General features: G+C 36.8%; 2 protein-coding genes across 2 annotated transcripts in view; one reads left to right on the top strand and one right to left on the bottom strand.

The window, feature by feature from the left end:
- Positions 1–9,216, top strand: part of mtus2b (microtubule associated tumor suppressor candidate 2b) — a 34,895-nt gene extending 25,679 nt beyond the window's left edge. The window contains exons 8-15 of the mRNA XM_060888424.1: positions 1,324–1,390; positions 1,593–1,807; positions 1,904–2,009; positions 2,696–2,769; positions 2,883–2,981; positions 3,096–3,215; positions 4,488–4,585; positions 5,340–9,216. Of these exons, the coding sequence (XP_060744407.1) occupies positions 1,324–1,390; positions 1,593–1,807; positions 1,904–2,009; positions 2,696–2,769; positions 2,883–2,981; positions 3,096–3,215; positions 4,488–4,585; positions 5,340–5,547 (987 nt within the window). The 3' untranslated portion in view covers positions 5,548–9,216. The remainder of the gene's footprint in view (positions 1–1,323; positions 1,391–1,592; positions 1,808–1,903; positions 2,010–2,695; positions 2,770–2,882; positions 2,982–3,095; positions 3,216–4,487; positions 4,586–5,339) is intronic.
- Positions 9,217–9,219: 3 nt separating this feature from the next.
- On the bottom strand, positions 9,220–15,111 carry stoml3a (stomatin (EPB72)-like 3a). The gene is made up of 7 exons (XM_060888423.1): positions 14,991–15,111; positions 14,073–14,176; positions 13,717–13,789; positions 13,468–13,550; positions 13,171–13,374; positions 11,820–11,954; positions 9,220–10,561 (listed from the first exon to the last, which is right to left on the bottom strand). The coding sequence occupies exons 1-7, from the start codon at positions 15,058–15,060 to the stop codon at positions 10,370–10,372; spliced, it is 861 nt and encodes a 286-aa protein (XP_060744406.1). The 5' UTR covers positions 15,061–15,111; the 3' UTR covers positions 9,220–10,369.
- Positions 15,112–17,984: the final 2,873 nt, after the last annotated feature.

Raw genomic sequence — 17,984 nt, 5'->3', positions numbered from 1 at the left:
CATAAAGAATTACCTGCAGTACGTTTCATCCATATGAGTTATATATACTGTCTGTGTTGGTTGATTACACACATTTTGTACAGACGTGAGTTAAAAGGAAAATAAGCAAATCAATAGCACTAGGTTCGGGTTTGAATTTTGAAAGCCTTCACTGTGTATTTCTGTTCAGTTTTATTTTTACTGGGATCTCAGTTTCTTAAGTTATTTTTCCACTGATTTTGTTCAAATCCTTTTCATTTAGCTTTATACAGTAAGATACAGAAATATTGGCATGTTCAGCAAAGATAGATTTAAAAAAAAAGTTGAGATTATATTTTTATTATACATTTACGACATTTAGCAGACGCCCTTATCCAGAGCGACTTACATTTTATCTCATTTTGATAAAACCGAGCAATTGAGGGTTAAGGGCCTTGCTCAGGGGCCCAGCAGTGGCAGCTTGGTACAGTAGATGTAGGAATCGAACTCACAACCTTCCGATTGGTAATCCAGCACCTTAACCACTAGGCTACAGTACCACATCCCACATTATAGATGGATATATAGGTTCCTTACTGGCCTTTAATTAGTTTAAAATAGTTAGTGAAGAAGATTAGATGAGTGTCACAGTTACACAAATATCAGCGCATGACTATGTATTCCATCAGCCACTACACTTCACTGAAGAACATGTCACATGATTATTTGCACGTGTGTCTATGTTTTGGTTGAGCATGACTATTTAATTCATGTCTTGCACCTCACTCGTTGTCTAGCTTTTGTCTTACACAGTTTGTTGTGTTGTGTTGTCTAGTCCATGTATGTCTTTTTGTTTTTTAGATCCTGAAGTCATGTTTTTTCATGTCTCTGTATTGATCACGTTTCATTAAAATACAAATCTTCACTTGCATTCGCATTCTCTACAAATGACAGTGAGAAGGAAAGACGGCAAGGAAAGACGAATTCGATATCTCAGTGCTATTTTAGCAAGTGAAAATTATGAGATTATGATACAGCAACTAAAATTATTAAGCAGAGACGTTTTGTTTTAGCTCAAAGCTTATTGCTTTATATAACTAAATGATGTGCTAGCAGAATAAGACAGTATCCAGTTAGAAATGAGAAACAATTGTTTTATTAAAATATCATGATGTGATTTTTTTGACTTGATTTCAGTGCAGGATATTCTTTGTGAACCATTGCAGTCTTATCCTGGACAGGTTTGGGGACCATCTAGGCATCTCAGCAAGAAAAATCTAATTTTTCTTTTTTTTAGGGATTTTTATCATTTTGGTGCATTTATACAAACTAATATATTGTTCTTTTATGTATGCTTGTTTGCAGAACGAGAATGCCTTGGTGAAGGAGAGGGAATTGTCCCTGGAGCTTTCCAGGATCAGGGATGAAGTGGGTAAGTAAAGATGAGGCTGCTTTGACTCACTCTGTACACTAAACCTCCTGAGATAGAGTACTTGAAATGGTAGCGTGATGTCATCCTGTCAGTTACCGGTTACAAAAAAAAAGAGGAATAAATGTAGGGAAATCCATCAGACCACACTGTCTGTTTCTAATCTCCTGCTCTCTTCTTTATAATTTAATCTGCCTGTCTGTAGTGGTCAGCGTGGGCCGGTGGGAGCGCTTGCAGGGTGAGAAGGCTGAGCTGGAGCGCAATTTTGAGCAGCAGCTGAGGAAGCTGAAGAACGAGCAGGAGAAGGAGCTGCAGGATCTGCAGGAGAGGCTGAGGGAAGAGCAGCAGAAGGAGATTGAGCTTCTGCAACAACAGCAGAACAGTCAGCTAGAGCAGCTCAACTCCCAGCACCAACAGCAGGTCAGACACATGCATCAGCCTTTTAGCCAGTTTTTCTTTCTTTTTTTCTTTCTTTCAGTTTTCTATTATTATAATAATAATAATATGGCTTGTCAGGTGGAGGAGATGAGCGAGAGCCATGAGGGGGCCTTGCTGGAGATGGAGGCCGCTCATAAAGCCACACTGGCCACACTACAGGAGGAGCATGCTAGGACGGTCAAGAGTGAGTCCTCTGGGAAATCCAGAAACCTTAAAAATAACAAAATTGAAGAGACTATAGCATTTTACAAATAAATCTTGATATACCATAGCGCTGATTTCTTCTCACACATCCTCTTTACTAACAAAGAATTCAGAAAGATGAGATCAGAAGATGCACTGCTTTATTTAACGTGTCTAGCAAATAATGGCTTTAAAAATAATTGTTCTTTAACAGTGGAAAAATACTGTGGCCCAGATTGGCGTAAGGAGGTTATTTACTAGTATTAGTATTTATTTATTTAAGTATTTATTTAACGTTTTCAAAAGGCATTGGGGCTTTAAGGTTGTATTTGGCTTGTTCTGCTTAAATTAATAACTATGCTATTTGCATACCAGTTCTTTAATTTAAAAAGTTGGTGGTTTAACCAAAATGGTTTGATTTTTTTTTTTGTGGCCAGAACCGCTTGATATTTTAAACTCAGGATTTTTCACATAAATGCTTAGAATTCAGGGTTATTGGCATTCTTTTATAATTAATGTAATTATAAATGGGTAAAAATTACAAGGATTTTGAAAGCATGTATCAAATTATTTGTGAAATAAACTAAATTATAAAATACAAATATTGTGCTGTATTTCCTATTAAACTGTGTATAGTTTACTTTTAGCTCATGGCTTCAGTAGTAATTTTAGAGTTTGTTCTTTCAGATCTCAAGATGGCTCACGAACAGCAGAAGAAATCTCTGGAAGAAGAATTCGAAAAACTCAGATTGTCACTGCAGGTAAAAAAAAAAAATGCCCAAAAATTGTCTGAGCGTATATATTACCTTTTATTTCTGACAGCCAATGAGATTAAACAGCAGCATTTGTGTGTTATTTATGGTGATGTGCTCAGGATCAGGTGGACACACTGACGTTTCAGAACCGCAGCTTGCGCGATCGAGCTAAGCGTTTCGAGGAGGCACTACGCAGAAGTACAGACGAACAGATAGTGGTACTGCAGTTGCTTCACTTGCATTTATGTGGCTGTGTGTGCAGTTCAGAGGGTATAAGAGTTCCAATTTATTGGCATATATTAATGTGTATGTTTGTGTTTATATGTACTCAGGAAGCTTTGGCACCGTATCAGCACATAGAAGAGGATCTGAAGAGTCTCAAAGAGGTTCTGGAGATGAAGAATCAACAGATCCACGAACAAGAGATCAAGATATCCGAGCTGGAGAAACTGGTCAGTGCTGCTACAGAAGGACAGGGGAAAGTGAAAGTAAAGCATATCTAGATGATGAGACTGTAGGCCTGTAACCATGGCAACAAATGGAATTACTTCTCAAAACCTATGCCTTGTATCTATTTAAAATGATTAGAATCAAATAAAGGTAATGAACAAGGTTTTGTCTTACAGTGTTAACAGGTCTAATGCTGTAACAGTCCTCTTTTAGCATCTAGCCAGTCCATGTCTGCTGTGGGGTTGACAATCAATGTTACGTCACACAGCATCTGCCTTCTTGTCTAAAAGGGCATTTGTTTATTCGTGTATATTAACCTGATAACCTCATGGTACATAATCAATGGAGAGTCTTATATTTTTTTGGTACACTTGTCTTTCCACAAGCTTTAGAATCTCCTCAAGCTCTGTGTTCTTCAGAAAATTTCTGATGTGAAAACAGAAATTTAAATACTGTAACAAAAAAGTGCTGTTCAGACCAAGATATGGTTCCTCTGGGGTTGGGGGTTAGATTCCCACCTTCCGTGTGGAGTTTGCATTGTGCCCAGGCCTTATGGTTTCCTCAGTGTACTCCGGTTATCTCCCCTAGTCCAAAGACGTGTTGCAGTCTCATTGACATCATTAAATTCACCAAAGTGTGTGAATGTGTGTGTAGACTTTCCGTGACCCTGTGTACGATGAGCTGTACAGAAGATGGATGGATGAATGGATTTATTGCATTCCATCGTTAAAAGATATTAGCATTCTTAAAACAGTTTGTTATGGGTATACCATAAAGTTCTGTGTGTAACTGCAATGTCAGCTTTATTGTCCTCTTCCTGTGAACCTGGGAATTCTTGGACATTTACAGTGACAAAATGTATCACGCTAATAAATGCTTGAAGTCTGGCTTGCAAGACAACATCAAAAAATTGCATGGACAGGATCTTTCAGTTATGTTGTGACTATGCGCACGAAGTCAAACTGTGATGCAACGATATTCGGTAGTTTCAAGGCTTCTTTAAACAGAAGCCTTGAAACTACCGAATATCGTTGCATCACAGTTTGACTTCGTGCGCATTACTCTTCAACAAAAACTGTAAAACCGACTTGTTCTCAACAAAAACAACAACAATCAGGACTGAATGTCCAAGTTAAAGATTCCAACCCATTCTGATCATTCTTATGAAATAACACACTTTAGCATATTATGCAATATTATATGTAATTCAAATCCTTTTTTTAGCATATTTCTGTACATCTGAACAAATTAATTTTATGTTTGTCTTTGTACAGGCCCAGAAGAATGCTTTGTTAGAGGAGCGTGTTCAGGTTCTACAGCAGCGGAATGAGGACCTTAAGGCGAGAATAGACCTCAACCTTGCCATGTCCAGGTGTCTACACATCTGCACACTAAAGAGCACTAAATGATTATTCACACCTTCAGATAATTATCTGTTTAAAATCCTAAATCCTACAAATACAAACATACATGTTCTAACACAACTACACAAAATGATGATGCATGCTTTTATATGAACAAAGGAACAAATTTCCTATAATACTACACTAATTTAATCCTTAAATCCTCTTATACCACAGCCATTTTCCAACACTAAAAATGTTTTAACTTTTTGAGCAGTTTACAGTAGTGTTTAATGAAACAGAATGTCCACAAAACAAGTTCGTTCCTTATATCACTGGTCTTACAGTATAGCAGCACCCAACTTACTTTTACTCTCATTTAAAGTTGTTACATGAAAAGTGCAGAGACCTTCATCCTGAAAAAATATACTATGCTACAACTTTACTACTGTTACAAAGTGCAAACACTGTAAATTCCTTCTAAAACCTCTATGTAAATGTCTCCTCGAAGAAAATGTCAATATATCAAAGATTACACACATCTGGTCATGTGGAGAATCTGCTGGACAAGTCACTGTATGAGTTGTTACTACTGAAGCGATAATATATTAGAGCATTAATGTAAACCTGTAATTTACCTTTTGTAATTGCTGCTGTTATAGAAAATGATCAGAATCAGCATTGCATATAGAATTAACTTAGCATTAGCAATAACTGACTTAAAATGGTTTGTGAAAATTAGCATCTTGGATGTCAAGATAATCCTTTTCCTCATTCTCTCAGACAACTCTCAGAGGAGAATGCAAACTTGCAGGAGTACGTGGAGAAGGAGAGCAATGAGAAAAAGCGACTGAGTCGCACAAACGAGGAGCTGCTCTGGCGTCTGCAGACGGGCGAATTGAGCCCACGCATGTCACCCAACCAGTCACCACTCCATCGACCTTCTCCAGGCCCAGGCTCGCCATCCCAGCTCCCACCCTTTCCTAGATGAACCCCCTCTATCTTTCTTTCTTTTCATCAATTTTATTTCAGCTGTAACCTCATTTATATGGCGTAAGTGCAAGAAGACACTTGAGGTGCTTACTGTAGTGATTATAGACTGTATCAGTTGAGCTAAATGTGCTGTAAATGGGTGCTGATAACTAGGTTATCACAGGAGGCTCAGGAGGACCGTGTCTTACTTTAAATCCTTTAACCGTCTGTAAATCTGTGTCTTACGTATTTTAATTCTAAACATATGGGACTCAGTATAACAGTACACAGACAGAAACCCCAATAGTTTGTTCATTTTAACAACTTTTTAATGAGCATCACCATACAAACATGATGAACACAGCCCGTTTTGAGCTGCAGATTTTTCTACCCAACATGTACCATGCATAATGAAGTACTGACTACCACTGGCATGCTTTGCAAACTGGCAGTTTTAATTAGCTTCTGTGGTGCCTGTATGCCAAGCTTTGCTTTGACTACCAATTCCATATATCGGCTACGTAAGCTGAAAATGAAGTACAAGACCAAATACAAGAATTCAACAGTCAATTATTCATTCATTCATCTTCAGTAAGTGCTTTATACTGGTCAGGGTCACCTACTAATCTGGAGTCTATCCTGGGAACAGATTCGCACACTCATTCACACTTAGAGACACTTTAGTGTAGACAGGTCACTCACCGACATGTTTTCGTAGGTGGAAAGAAACTGGAGAATTGCGTCACAAAAAACATCCACAAAAATGACCACAGAATATTTCAGGCCCTAAGTAACAACTTATTCAACTCCAGCCCCAAAATCCATCCAAAATCCCCCCCAAATCCTCGTATGCACCCATTTCTCCAACAAACCAGTTATATTATTTTATTTGAAAGAATAAGTTTATTATAATTTTATAACTTTCAGCGAATCAGTTTATTTTCAATGATGGAAAAACAGTTTAATGAATAATACAATAAATACAACTGAGCAAGACTTGCTCTAACTACAGTTACATACATAGCAGTGTGTTCTTTAACACAAGGGGGCGCCCTGGAACTGCCTGATGTATAAACCTTTCCACCCATGACAGAAAAGGTGCACTTTGTTTTCCATATCTGTGTAAAAAAAAAAGTAAAAAGCTACCCTGGTGGACTGAGGGCCCTAAGCAGCTTCTTTTACCAGACATTTTCAAGAAAAAACTCACCAAGGAAACTTTAACCTAAAGCTCTAATATGAACTGTTGTCCTTTAGCTGTGAAGAAACATTACCTGCTGTGACACCGATCTGTCACTCAGAGTAAGTTGTTAATAATTTATGTGTAGAATCACACACTAATCCTACAAAGAACACATGTTTAACTTGGAAATTTCTTCCTACAAATATACTGTATAATCATTATTGTTTTAGCAATGAAAAAAATAATGATCATCACTGTCCTGGGAACAGATTCGCACACTCATTCACACCTAGAGAAACTCTGCATGCATTCTGTAATATTTATATTTTTTGTGAGCTCATTGTTCAACAAGATATTAAACACAAAATGACTGACCATGGATATTAAATGAGAAAAGTTAAATATTTATGCTAATGTACTTCACTATCAGGCTGTTGTCAAGACTACTATCTTCTCAGTGCAAAAATAATAACAATAATAACCATGCCTTTATTTTCTGGTAGCAATGTTTACAGAACTCCATGTCAGCCTTCATTTAGGAAAAAACTGCCATTGCTATTCCTCTCATGGACTGTTTATATGCTAAACAAACCTCCTCCTGCTCCTCCAGTCTTCCATTTAAACGCAGATGTTGTATTTCTATACTATTTACCTGGCAACACTGAAGAGATTTCATCTCATGCAGGAGAAAAACTTGTACTACTTGTAATGTTGCTAAGCTAACATACAGCTAAAGCAAGATACAACAATATTAGCATTTGAGCTGCAGCACATTATGCGAAAACTGCTAGCATGCTCAATGTCATGTGCTATTGTCTGTCAAACATGAGATGCTGACAGAGACAGAAAGCTAAATGATATTGTAGGAAAAAAACAGGATGTGTTGCAAGCATAGTAAGAACTTTAGCATTATAATAGTTTACTTGTTATTAGCTGTGTTTCTGGTTACCACAGAGACTTTCAGGATAGACAAATTCACATTACATTACGACATCTGGCAGACACCATTATCCAGTGCGACTTAAAGCTCGACATTCTAATTTATTGAGATGCACCGGTTATGCACACACACACACACACACATACCCAAAAAGGTCAAATCTTTCTGTAGGCTTTTTCCTAACCAAGCATCATTGATTGTATTCAGTTTTTACTGCTACACAAAAAATGAGCTTACAAAGGGCTTAATAACAAGGTATTGAATCAGATGAGGAGGAAACAATCCTGAGAACTGAGTTGAGAGCTAGACAGTTATCTGTTTTAACCTAGTTTCTGTTGCATCTGCCACAATTCAAGTGAAACAAATGCTTAATAATTCATTCAAATTTGTCTGCCACTTATTTTCAATACATGTAAAGGTGATGCACTGAGATACAACAGCAAAGGTGGGAATGAGAAGGTAAAAATGTTTCATACCTTTATGTTTTTAATTTATTATAAATCATGAATTGTGCTATTTATTTAAAAGTGTAAGTATATGGTAAGTGAACTTATGTTTTTTACGATCACTGTCAGTTTTTACAATACAATATTGTATTAAGCTCAACCAGACAATATTTCTGGTCAATGTTTACTCATCCCACAAACCTCTGAAGCCTCTAAAACAGTGTTTGTTGTCTCATTCTCAGTGTTGAGCTCCGTAATTTTATTTTTTGTATTGCATTTTGTATTATGTATAATCATTTATCCCAGTCAGAAATTAATCTCAGGATAAGAAGATTCTTTTGAAGGCGCTTAAATTCTATAGATGTACAAATAACAGCAACAATATCCGTTTTTAATGCATACAGCTTACACATTTAAAAAAGGTATTAAACAGTTATATGTAAAATACAAATCACCTGAGAACATATCAGTTAAACATACTTTTGGGAAAATCGAGAGATTCAGAAATATTTTGTAATGTTTTCATGATTTCGTATCTGATCCATCTATCTCAAATTACATGGTTGCCAGTTTTACAGTAGCTTGTTTTTCTTGTTTTTATGTTTGTGTTAATTTGTGTATGAAAAGTCAATCCCAATGACATTAAATTTCATTTATTTATGGAGTTAGTAACAACTAAATTGAAGTGTGAAGGATGTGACATTAAGAGATGAACTCCACATTATTCCATCTCAGTTACTGGGACTTAATTTATGTTGTAAAATATATATTTGTTTTTTTATGTTTTGCCAGAAAAATGGAGCATGTCTTAAAGCTGGGATTTCCTTAGGGTTATTAAGTTGTTGCTGTACACCATGTAAGTATAGATTAGATTACAGTTTGGACTTGGACTGTATTCAGAGAGATCTGTTTGTATATATTGCACTTTGGACTTCACTGTAAATTCAAGGACATGAATCAGGCACTTTTAAAAGAATGAGTTATAACATTATTTACAGTTTACAGGAATCTTAAACGAATTAAGCCTATATGATATAACAGCAGGCAGCAGCTATATATGATCTACTAAATTCACTGTATTGATTTATAAAATTAATAAATAAAAGAAAACAGTACCATTTATACTCTTGTTTTGTTAATTCAGTTTTATTTATATAGCACTTTTAAGCATCATCACATTGTCCAGATATAATTTTTAAATGAATATATTTGCCACTTCCTTCAAAGCTGTGCTATCCTGTCAGGATTAGAAACTAGTGGCAGTGGTAGCTCAGTGGTTAAGCTGTTTTTCTGATTTAAAGGTAATGAGTTCAAATCCCAGTACTGTTCATTGTTCCCACTGGGTCCTTATACAAGGCCCTCAGAAACTCAGTTTAAAAACCCTACAACTAGCATCAAAATGCTCATTGGTTCATTAATCTTTAGTAGTCAGAAAGGCTGTGGATTATACATTCACATAAGTATTCACACCTAGAAAGCAATTTAACATGGTGTGTCTCCTCCTGCATTCATGTTTCTGGCAGGAAGGAGGAAACGGGAATAAAGATACAGAGACAGTATGCACAGAATATATTCCTAGACAGTGACCTGAGTTTTGGATTGAAAAAACTGCTCTGTGAGGACTAAACAAACAAGTCAGCAGACAAGTTATTTGGTTATACTGTGTCTGAAATGTCAATAATTATGAAATTATGAAATGTCTTAAATATAAAACTGTTATAGAAATTAAACATCACACTCACAATCATGGGAGCAGCATCTTAACAAAATAGATGAACACATGTAATCATTATGTTAATTTAATGCTCTGTTATATAATGCAAAAATGCTTTTTAATACCTTTTCTATTTTGTTTTAAACCATTTTTTTCTGAAAACTTAATTCTGGCATTTTTGCTCCGTAAATTATTTTGTAGGCTGTTTTAAAAAGTGCTACTAAATCAATATTTAAATAATTGTTATTTATTATATACCATTTAATGTTAGGTAATAAAAAACAAATAAAATATAAAAGTATTTTTCATAGTGTTTCTCATAGTTCGAGTAGTGCAATATAAATAAGAGTTACTTATTCTCATTTGAATAATTTTGAGAGTACACTTACAGTACACACAACCTATGAACCTTACTAATGATTAGGAACATTTTTATAGCTTAATAAAGCTTTTTAAGGGCTAAAAGCAATGACCATGTAAGAAATACCTGACCTTAATGATATTCAGAAATGATTATAGGCTTGAATGTAAGTTCCGCTCCTGCAGACATAACATTTACCGTCATTTACGGGATACAAAGTGCTGCAATATGTCGATGGGCACGGGGAAGATGATGGTGGAGTTTTTTTCAGCTGAGATGGTGTTGAGTGTTTGAAGGTAGCGCAACTGCAGAGCTGAAGGTGATTCAGCAATAACCAAAGAGGCCTCCTTTAATGCCCGTGATGCGTTCATCTCTCCCTCTGCTGCGATCACCTTCAAAAACAACACAACACACTGAAAGGAGGACTGAAATATCAACATTTCGTCATGCATCCAGAGGACACAGGTTTATAACTGTGTATCCATTCAGCAGAATGAAAACATAACTTATTAAGGACAAAGATTATGTAAAGATGACACCTTTTTATTGTGTACCAGGTGCTTGAACACTACTATTGTTTTACCGCCACAACTAAAACATTCTACATAATTCATGGTTAGCTGTCATGGAAGAAGAGGGTAGAAACTTCCTGATGAGCATTTCCATAAAAACGTACCAGCATCTCAACCATTATTATATTATATTATATTATATTATATTATATTATATTATATTATATTATATTATTAAATTGCAGATCATTCATGTATGGACAGATGGAGGGATGGAATCGTGTCCTTTAAATAAGCAAATGCAAATATGCTTGAGAATTTTGTAAATATTTCAAATGTTTATTTCTAGAAAGTAGGAAGTTTACCAGCCAAAAGAGCAAAACATTTCAAACTTTAGTATAAATGTGTAAAAGCCCTGCAGAGAGTTGTCCACTTAGCTGAGTGCATCACAGGGTCTGCTCTGCCCTCTCTGCAGGACATCTACCTCAAACTCTGCAAAAACAGAGCTGTTAAAATCATCAAGGACTCAATCCACCCCAGTAACCATCTTTTCACTTTGCTGCCATAAGCGCTTCCGTAGCCTGATGGCAAAAACCGAGAGACTTAGGAGGAGTTTCTTCCCCCAGGCCATCAGGCTCCTAAACTCAAAACCAGCCTCTTAACATCTTTATGTCTCCACTTAATATTCACTTTATCAGTAAGATATATTCATCATTCACTACCTCACATTGACATACTGTAAGTGTCAACCTGTTTGCACATTTACCTCTTGCACATTCCTGTGTATGTTAATATTTAAGACTACAGTATAATGCACATATGCACATTGCCTTTTGTACATCCCTGTGTATCTCAATATTTAAAACTACAGTTTACTTTCATGTACACTATTTTTCATTCTATATTTAATTCCACAGTATACATCTTTTATATTTTATTCTTATATTTTTTTGTTTACTTTTATTTCACTCTTTCATAGCTATATTTTCATCTGTGTTGATTAAAAAAATGTTAGTCATCCAGAGCTATGAATAACTAAATAGTAGTCAATTTGAATACGTAAATAAAATTAGTTTAAAAGTTAAAAAGACATCCTGCCCTTCCATAGCTTTGTTCACTGAGAGCTGATAAAACTTACCTTGGCACGAGCCTCTCTGGAAGCTTCAGCCTCAGCTGCCATGGCTCTCTGGAGCTGAACCGGGAGTTTAACATCTTTAATCTCCACTCGCTCCACCTTGATACCCCATGGATGTGTGGCCTCATCTAGGGCAAACTGCCAGTGAGATAAATAACACAAAGACACAAAGGGTAGTGTAGACGGACTGTTTTCAATCAAAAGCGCAATCGATTATTTATTATTATTGATGTTCATAAATTAATTTCTTTGTGAGATTCCTTTACATTTACAGCATTTTTGCAGACATCCTTATCCACATACATCATCTTACTTCTTTATACAACTGAGCTATTAAGGGTTAGGGGCATTTCTCAGGGGCCCGAGAGTGGCAGCTTGATGGGATTCGAACTCACAACCTTCTAATTGGTAGCCCAACCTCTTAACCACTAGACTACCACACGCTCACATTCATGAGATTCATGGAAGCCAAATCTGCGCAGTTTCAGTGCAAATACCGAACTCCTGAGTCATCATGATGTTTTAAAATACAGCCTAATTGCGCAGCCACTGCGCATATCTAGCTTACTTGAACATACCCGTCACTACGCAACAAATGAACAGCGCGCTGGTTCATACACGTTCATGCAATAGAGAATACTCGAAAAACAACGTGGCTTAAAGCATTTAGTTAACAGGAAAAAAGCAGCAGCAACATCTGTCAATTTTAACAAGCAATCTTACGATGCGAAAAATAAAAATGCTGTAAACACAAGTATACGGAGTATAAACAGTTGTCATGGCAACGATAAACAAGGGATGTATATTCACAATAAAGGTGCTATAGGGCTTCATTAAATATCAGCATCTCATTTCATATCTTCTCACAGTAGGTTCCACATTAAAGCATTTCAGAATACACGTCAAACCCTTGTGATGGATGGACTACAGCAGCAGAAGACCACACTGAGCCCCACTATTATCAGCCTACACTGGTGCATAAGATCATTGAAACTGGACAGTTCAAGGCTGGTAAAAAAATATTTCTGGGTTAAATGTAGCCTTAAATTCAATATCGTTCACAGAACTGCCTCACATTGAATGTTCTCCCCCTCTGCATTCTGTGTAAACTCTAAAAACTGCTGTTCATGAAAAACCAAAGAGTTCAGAAGCTAATGAAATAATCGAACCCGCCAGTCTGACACCAACAACTATGCCATAGTAAAAGTCATTAAAAGCACATATTTTCACACTTCCACTTACTGGATGCCCTACTAGCAATTACATGAATGTACAGGCATTTTAAAATGTGTATTCAAGTGGCCACTGAGTCTGGTTATACTGCTATAAAAATCATAAGACATGTTCTCCAAACCTGCATGCTGTGGGAGATGCCCTCTCTGTCTGATAGCACTTCTGACAGGCTTTTAGTGCCCAAGGCGTTCCTCAGTGTGGTCTGGGCAAGCAGGCGTGTTGCCTCATCGGCATTTCTCACATTAGCTACAGACAAGATGGGATCATTGACCCGGAAGTAAACCACACCGTCTACAGACACCGTCACTGAGTCCTTTGTCAGAATCTGCGCTCAGAGAAAAGCATGCAATTTAGCAAGAGAAATGCTGATCAACGCTTCAAATCTGAGACTTGAAATAATGCCCAGTGATGATTATACCTCTTGAGGTGGAATCTCAAACGTCTTAGACCTTAAGTCCACCTTCTTAAAAGTATCAACACATGGCAACACAAAAAAGATTCCTGCAGAACAGTGGAAGCAAAAACAACCAAGAGCAATTGTGTTTGTTTTATTTGATGTTCCAAAAACCACAGAATAATATATTATATAGGAGTTAGAAATTCACAAAATTCTAAAAGATTCATTAAATAAGGAGCACCATTTCATAAACTGAAGGTGCTCTTATACCTGGTCCTTTTGGCTTTCTGTCAATGATGAGACCCAAACGAAAGATCACAGCTCTCTCGTACTCTTGGACGAGCTGAATCAGGAAGCAGAAATGACATTAGAAAATTACTTTTAACTACTATTCATTACTTTTTTACATCACTTTTAACTACTATTCTCTCAATTTGAGGTTTCAACCTCAACCTTTGAAAAGTAATCCAAAGGATATGTTTCCACACAGAGACCAGAGCCAGTTCTGCCATCTTAGACTCCAGACTGCAGTTGATGGTTTAATCACTAACCATTTAGAAATTACAGTTATCAGGGGTTATAATCCTAGCATAGCCTGTAACATCCATTTTAGATCTTAAACATACCTTGATGCACATGAATATGGTGACAGGAAACAGTACAATTGTGAAAATGACAGCGATGAAGAGAAAAATCCAGCCACAGAAACCCAAAGAACGAGGGCTATCATCTGACGAGGAGAGAAAGTGACTTAAAAACACACACTTTCATTTTTTTTCTTATTATTTTCTTTTTTGACAGGAATCTAAGGACTAAGAACATGGGCCACGCCACACCCCTAAAGTTATTGTTATACTGTTGCTATGGTTTAGTAAACACATTGCCTGAAATTAGAGACACCCGAGATCCTTTACATATAAAAATGGTCTGCAATCAATGATAAATGTCCAATGGGTGTGGCAGCCTTTACCATAAATATTCAGACAGACCAATTCATTTTACAAAACATGGAAACTATTTATCTTTACTTATCTTATTAAAGCAAACGTTATATAGGCCTACTTTTTTTAAGGTCTGTATTAATTTTGTATCATAATGGACTACTAAACTCTCCTGGGCCTGAGACTCTATTTGTACCACTATGAACCTGTGGATGTGCCTAATATGCATATATAATGAACCTTGATTGGGATGCATTTGAATAATGCATTTTATATTCTATTATATACGTGTGTGTGTGTGTGTGTGTGTGTGTGTGATATAAAATGCATTATTTAAATGCAAATATTTAATATTGCATTATATTTAAATATTTAAATTACATTTATATACTGCACGAGCCGTTAATGTTGTATTTACCAGCATGACCATGCATTTTTTTAAATTTCATTTTAAACTGCATGTTAAAGTCGGATTAACGTTCGGCTTCTAGGCAAAAACACTCACCACAGATGATTTTCTGTCACGGAAATAACCTGCCACTAATCATTTAAATATAGATAAAGGTTTTCTTTATATATACACACATATATATATATATATACCTTCTATAATAGCGGTTACGCTTTCAGATTTCCTGTCCATTGATTCCCTGTCGATCTTATTTGTTTTCATGGTACTGTATCCACTGAAGTCATTCTGTTTTGTTTGGAGCAGGTTACATGGTGTGTACGAATATACGTCACACCTGGGGCTTTTAATCCCGTCCCAAAAAGGTGGGGTTTCTGTCAGAGCTAGTAGTCCCATGTTTGTAGGCCGCGGTGTGTTCTGGGAATTGGAGTTTGTGGATGACTTACACACGCGCACACAGTGGTGGAGACACTCAAGCAAGCTGCGATACTGGGTGGATTTTGTCCAGTTAAATAATGGACAACATAGAGGCAACTTATTGTTTACTGCCTTCAGCAAAGCTTTTAAGATAAATAGCGAACACAATATTAGTGATTACTTTATGATTATGTTCTGAATGTCTGTTTTTGTGCTAACATTACATGAAGGTTGCCTGTCAATCAGCACCTTAGGTTATGAATCAAAATATCATGTATAGGAATATGGACCCTGGTCTAGACCCTGGTGTGGATCCTGGTGTGGACCCTGGTATAGACACTGGTATGGATCCTGGTGTGGACCCTGGTATAGACACTGGTATGGATCCTGGTGTGGATCCTGGTGTGGACACTGGTATAGACACTGGTATGGACCCTGGTGTGGACCCTGGTATAGACACTGGTATGGACTCTGGTATAGACACTGGTATGGACCCTGGTGTTGATCCTGGTGTGGACCCTGGTATAGACACTGGTGTGGACCCTGGTATAAACACTGGTATGGACCCTGGTGTGGACCCTGGTGTGGATCCTGGTGTGGATCCTGGTGTGGACCCTGGTATAGACACTGGTATAGACACTGGTATGGACCCTGGTGTGGACACTGGTATAGACACTGGTATGGATCCTGGTGTGGACCCTGGTATAGACACTGGTATGGACCCTGGTGTGGACCCTGGTATAGACACTGGTATGGACCCTGGTGTGGACACTGGTATAGACACTGGTATGGACCCTGGTGTGGATCCTGGTGTGGACACTGGTATAGACACTGGTATGGACCCTGGTGTGGACCCTGGTGTGGACCCTTGTGTGGACCCTGGTTTGGACACTGGTATAGACCCTGGTGTGGACCCTGGTATGGACCCTTGTGTGGACCCTGGTATTGACACTGGTGTGGATTCTGGTAAAGACACTGGCTCACTACGCTTTGGGACACTGTTGGCTGAATTATCAGCAACCTGACTACATTTTCATATTGCAAAACAATGGGCTTTTATAAACAGCAGGCAGGACGATATCTTTGAAGATAAATGTTGATGTTGTTAAAGTACATATTGAAAAATAATTTCTGTCAATGTCTTTCAAAGCAGGATTGTAGGCTAGTTTAGTCATTAGAACATCTGATTAACATCGCAAATGAAAATAAGCCATTGTGGAATTTTCTAGGGATCAAACATTCCAGGATTTGGATTTGCCACAGCCCTGGCCAAATCCATGACCAGTTTGCTGAGTAATAAACTAGGCAATCCACAAAATAATACACAAATTATATGCTGGTCTCAGCACTGTGTCACTGTGTTTGCAGGGCATTATGTTGCTACATTATTTTTAGGGTGTTCATGAATGGAATGACATATTTAACAGTGAGCAAGGTGAGAGGATGTTAAAAAAAAGGGTCAAAGGAGATAAAGAGAAGGGTGCCTTATTCGACGATAACAGAAATATCAGCTTTGTTAAGACTTCATTATATGGAACTAACTGTATAGCACATAGAACATGAGGAATGGCAGCTGAATGGGTGATTTTAATACAAATGTATTTGTCAAATTAACCTATTCTTGCAGTAGTTCATGGGACATAACTTACTAAGTATATTTTGTATTATCAGTAGTAATTCTTAAATAATAAATAAGTGATTTAACACTGAATTTATTATTGTTATTATTATTGTTGTTGTTATTATTATTATTATTATTATTATTATTATTATTATTATTATTATTATTATCAGTAGTAGTAGTACTACAGAATCCAGTCAAATGTACTTGTATGATGAGCTTAATATAATCATGATACATTTTAAAGGATAGTTAAATGATTATTTAAAATCCCAACAAAAAGAAGCATACAGAGATTTACAAGATAATCATTTATGACTTATAACCTATAATCCTAATGATGTTCACAACATGTTACTTCTGTATATAGCTTTAACTACAAACAGGACAATACTTATTTAGCATTGTGTATATACGGACAATGGCTCCACGTCTCTTAGGAACCATAGTGTTATTGGTGAATTGAATGTCCGCTGTTACCTCAGATCCTGGACGTGTTGGGAGCCACAATGCTGCTCATCACAGACACAAGCTCTACTAGATTGAAAATGTTACAGAGATATATAGAGATAAATAAACTACCTACACACTCCTCTGCCAGATGTCGAAAAGAAAAAAACTCCAGACAACCATAAAAACACAAAAATCCAGCTCAAACTTATAGTGTCCAATATTTAGAGGTACGGTATCAAAGAGAATTTTCCTAAAAAAAAGTAATACGTACGGTTTATTCTCCAAAGTCTTAACCATCCACTTTCAAGCAATACTTTGTCCACTGTATAACACTCAGCGAATTGTCTTAGAGATAACACACTCTGTCTTGGAAGGTGATTTATCAAAATTGTAAATTGACATTATAAGGAGTGGTTGTAGCTGTAACGTCAACAAGGGGTCACTCGCGTTACCGAAATAAATTATCTGGCTTTGCTCACCTGAACAATAAAGTGTAAATCCAGATAGTGAAGATCATGACAAAGAAAATGTGAAGTATGCGGAATTATATTAAGAGTTTACTTAATATTGCGCTACACCCGCTAGTCTAACTGGATATCGTTATACTAGCACCCACAGTCACATAGCTAACTGCTTAAATACATATATGTTACATGTGTTACAACTGTAACAATGTATGCATTAGTCACAAAACAGT

This window comes from Tachysurus vachellii, chromosome 15 (genome assembly GCF_030014155.1).
Source record: "Tachysurus vachellii isolate PV-2020 chromosome 15, HZAU_Pvac_v1, whole genome shotgun sequence".
NCBI lineage: Eukaryota > Metazoa > Chordata > Actinopteri > Siluriformes > Bagridae > Tachysurus > Tachysurus vachellii.
The sequence above is the reverse complement of the archived record's forward strand: the minus strand, read 5'-3'. Positions and strand labels throughout refer to the sequence as shown.